Here is a 4,162-nt window from a genome sequence, read left to right on the forward strand (position 1 = left end):
ATGATTTGCGATAGAGTTGAGGATACTCCCCAGAGCTTGTTCGATACTCACGAATATCTGACCACTTGAAGTGTCAGAGCTCAGGGACGTGAATAGCCACCGGAGCAGATCAAGATCAAACACTCGAGAAGGGATCCAACAACAAACGAAAATGGGACCGGGTTTCGCCAAGGGACCCCAGGCCCCACGTTAGCTTTGGAGCCAGTAAGCTAATGCGGCCAAATGGTGACCTCCAAGGGCGCTGCTGCTTCTTCGCCCCTGATATTGCATGAATTCCCTGTCCAGAATCAGCCACCATTCTCCGACGCAAAGATCGCCCTCTAAAATTTCTAGTTCTGCGCTAGCTGGTTGGGTTGGTGACAAATAAGAGCGTCGCTGCAGCCGATCTCAGACGAGACCTGTGGTCCGGATTTCTGCGGAAACTTCCGTCAGGAGCAAGTTCCTCGAATGCGCGGCCAGCACAAGAAAACAGGTGGAGTAAAGTCGCATGTGGTTTGGGTGGGGCTTGGGATGCGCGGCGCGCCAAAGCCAAAGTTCCGGATTTTGAACCATGGAGGCCAAGACGTCACGTTTCATGGTGGTTTACTCGTGCCGAAACACCGAAATGATAACAATGAAAATAGGTATCTTTTATATGGGAATCATATATAAAAGATACAAACATCATTTTCTTTAATATTTTCATCAACATCTTAGATATACACTTGAAAAGCTAGATGAAGATAAAATAAATAGTAAGAAATCCTATGATAAGAGTATATTTAAAATAAAGTAAATTTTCATTATTCTATTATGAAAAATTGAATTTTGTACTAAAATTTTAGTCTATTTTTCAGATTTGAGAAATTGAGTTACTTTTATATGAAAATATTATATTAACTATATTATTTGAGTATATATAATCTTGATATTTCACTTTAATGCTCATATCTTATATGGTGGTGATGCTATTGATTGTTTTATAAAGTATCTCTTATTCGATGTTCTCATACAAAGTGTACTTTTTATCGTTTCGAGACGAGATTTCTTTGGCGTGGCCAATGCCAAGATTCCATGTGGTGCCAGCCAGGAGTTGTCTCGGGGGAAGGATTTGTTATCCAGGCACTCGAATTGAAGGTTTTTCAAAGGGTTACCGAGAAGCAAGAAGAAAAGGGAAAGTCGCTTCTTCTATCTTCCCGGATTCTATATTAATTGAACGTGTCCAGAGGGAGGGACGGGGTAGGTTCTTCTCAGTTCTTCGTCGGTTTACTTGTAGTACCATTGATAGATGCGCCCGGCGCAATGGATGAGTATTGCTTTCTAGTGAATGGGAAGTGTGAGAGAGTGTCGGACTTTCTTCGCATGGAGAGAATGATATTTCTTTTATTGACATTGTAATGTAGAGGACTTTTTATTTTTATTTGGTGAGGAGATTCGTAGTGTGTCCATGCCGCAAGAAATAAATATAGATTTCATTGCCTAAATACCATATAAATATATATATTTGAGAAACACACTCACCAGCTCAACATATAACTACCCATCTACATCTATATTCTCTTTCCACACCCCTACAAGGTTACAAGACCACAAATTCGAATACATATAGAAAACTCCTCCGTTAACCTACATACAGAGAACACTTGCCGAAGTATGTACTCCGTACATAACCAAGTAAAATCCGCAACAGGCGGCAGCGAAGCACCAAATAATAGACGGGTCACGGCCTGCTTCAAAAACAATGGCGGCCGCCAAACACACAAAGTTTGTGTGAAATAATCCCAACCCAATCTATTAATTGCAAAAACGACATCCTTTTTCTAGTCTACTATAAAAAATTCCACGAGAGCAGAAATGGGAGTGGTTTTGAAATTGGGGAAATAAATAAAACTTCTACCACGTATACACGACAAGATATAAAGTTAGTTCTTTTTGGTGGAAATCAAGCATTCTGGGCATGTATCGCACACCCGCGTTTGGGGCGATGAGATACCTATTCAAAACGCGACCGTGCCCTAGCAATCATAACAAATTAACTTGGGAAGAGCAACTTACCTAACAATAAGAATAGATGAAATGCCCGGGAATCACTCCCTTCCCACGCCTTAAAACGGAAGGACGAGATTACGAAACACATGAGGTGAGTGAAAGGTATTGTATTGATTGAACGACAAATTCTTTATTTTATTTGTCTGGTAGAAAAAGGCGCACGTAATGTACAACAAAAGAATCGATAATGTAGTACGCCCTTGACCGAATTCCCAACCGCCACTTGTTTGTCACTTTATGTGATCGATGACACGTTTAATAATGTGCTAATAAATAAAACCCCGATAAACTAAAAACCCATATGAAAAAGAAAAGCCAGGCCGGTCATTAAGAGACAGAAGTTTCAACACCCACGTTTAGCAAACAAGAAAAACCATTCATCATGAAATGGAACAAAATGTAAAAAAGCAAAACAGCGCCAGTCATCTAAGACCGTTCACCACGCAGACGACGAGCGAGTTGGATATCCTTGGACTGGATCGTGACACGCTTAGCGTGGATGGCACACAGGTTGGTATCCTCAAACAGAGAGACGAGGTAAGCCTCGACGGACTCCTGGAGGGCACCGATGGCGGAAGATTGGAAGCGAAGATCAGACTTGAAGTCCTGAGCGATCTCACGGACGAGACGCTGGAAGGGGAGTTTGCGGATGAGGAGCTCGGTAGACTTCTGGTAGCGACGGATCTCACGAAGAGCGACGGTACCTGTTTAGATTGACGCGTCAGACGAACTGTTTGATACTGGAAGACGCGTTGATATTGGGATGTTATTTACCTGGCTTATAGCGGTGGGGCTTCTTGACACCACCAGTAGATGGTGCGGCTTTGCGGGCTGCCTTGGAGGCGAGCTGCTTACGAGGGACCTTACCACCGGTCGATTTACCTGTAGAGGATGGTGTTAGTGTTTGATTGTGTGTATGGATGGATGGATGATATATTATCCATGTGGATGGGATGAGCTGGAGTTGTGGTGGAGTGATGACAACGCGACCGATAGAGACGGTGAGGTCAGAACGGGATAAAAATAACTTACGGGCAGTTTGCTTGGTTCTGGCCATTGTGATAGTTTAGTGAGGTTATTTGGAGACGGGTATTTGATGGGAGTGTGTAGTTGTTGATGAAAAATGCTTGGGTGGTCGAGATGACGGAGGTGTGGTAAGGCGGGCTAGGTTGGGGAGGTTGTAAGGAAGAAGAAGGAGAATGGGTGGGGGAAAGGTATTTGTAGTGGCGAGCGGGCCAGGCGAGTGATAGGCGAGTGATCTTTTTAGGTTTTCGCTGGGGCTAACACTTCACCCGTGTAAATTGGATGGGGGAAGGGTTGCACTAGCGCGGGTTTGGAATTTGATCAGAAAAGAGTGTGGAAAGCAGCACTTGGTAAGCGCTGATTTGGGCGCTGGTTTTCTGCGGGCGAAAAGGGCACAAAGACTGATCTGATGGTCTTGGCGGCCGGGTCAAGGGTTCGGAGTTTGCGCTAAGCGAGAATCAGGTGGCCCGGCCAATCAGCGTGCAGGATCAGCTGTCTAGATCGCTTTGTTCTCTGCTTCTGATCCCACCGCCAGCGCTCTCTGATCGCAATTATAATATTTGTATCCTATTTGACGTGGTGAATTGATTCTGAATCACCTCCTCCTGAGAACCGATCAATGTTGTGAACAATGCTACCCGCAAGATCAGTCACAGTGGCGGGCTTTGTCGCTGAATATGGGCAAGGACGGGATCACGAGTTGGATGAGTCATCGCGCGATGTGATTGGCTGGATCAGCCCCTAGCGCCGTGATCACGGCCGTCGCTGTTCCCTGCAGCCGCCAACTCTCGCCGCATTCAAATACGGCAGCCCCCGACTTCTCTTCCGCTTCCCGTTCGATCTCTCCCCCACACTCTCACGTCAAGAACTTCTTCCCACGCGTCTACCTCTGTTCTCCCATATACTACCACCCCCTAAGCAAACTCTAACTTTTTTATTTTAAAAATAACCACTCTTATATCAACATGACTGGACGTAAGTTAATCCTCGTCTAGGGCAGAGACGCGTCTTCCCTTCCAAACAGCAAAAGCAGCTAAGCTAACATTCACCCATAACAGGCGGCAAAGGAGCCCTTCCAATCGGCCGAAAGGGTGGAGCCAAGCGCCATCGC

The 4,162-nt window shown here is 45.1% G+C and overlaps 2 protein-coding genes across 2 annotated transcripts in view; one reads left to right on the forward strand and one right to left on the reverse strand.

Moving 5' to 3' along the window:
• Positions 1-2,454: 2,454 nt before the first annotated feature.
• HCAG_06701 (histone H3) lies at positions 2,455-3,085 on the reverse strand (the record flags this gene model as incomplete). The annotated part of the gene is made up of 3 exons (XM_001539046.1): positions 2,455-2,732; positions 2,803-2,910; positions 3,061-3,085. 3 exons carry the CDS (start codon positions 3,083-3,085, stop codon positions 2,455-2,457), a joined length of 411 nt encoding a protein of 136 aa, XP_001539096.1.
• Positions 3,086-4,016: 931 nt separating this feature from the next.
• The window catches only part of HCAG_06702 (hypothetical protein), a gene marked incomplete at both ends in the record, with an annotated part of 496 nt that continues 350 nt past the window's right edge, over positions 4,017-4,162 (forward strand). The window contains one exon of the mRNA XM_001539047.1: positions 4,017-4,026. Coding sequence (XP_001539097.1) covers positions 4,017-4,026 — 10 coding nt within the window. The remainder of the gene's footprint in view (positions 4,027-4,162) is intronic.

The sequence above is a fragment of the Histoplasma capsulatum genome, genomic scaffold, assembly GCF_000149585.1.
Source record: "Histoplasma capsulatum NAm1 scaffold_6 genomic scaffold, whole genome shotgun sequence".
In the NCBI taxonomy this organism is placed as follows: Eukaryota; Fungi; Ascomycota; class Eurotiomycetes; order Onygenales; family Ajellomycetaceae; genus Histoplasma; species Histoplasma mississippiense.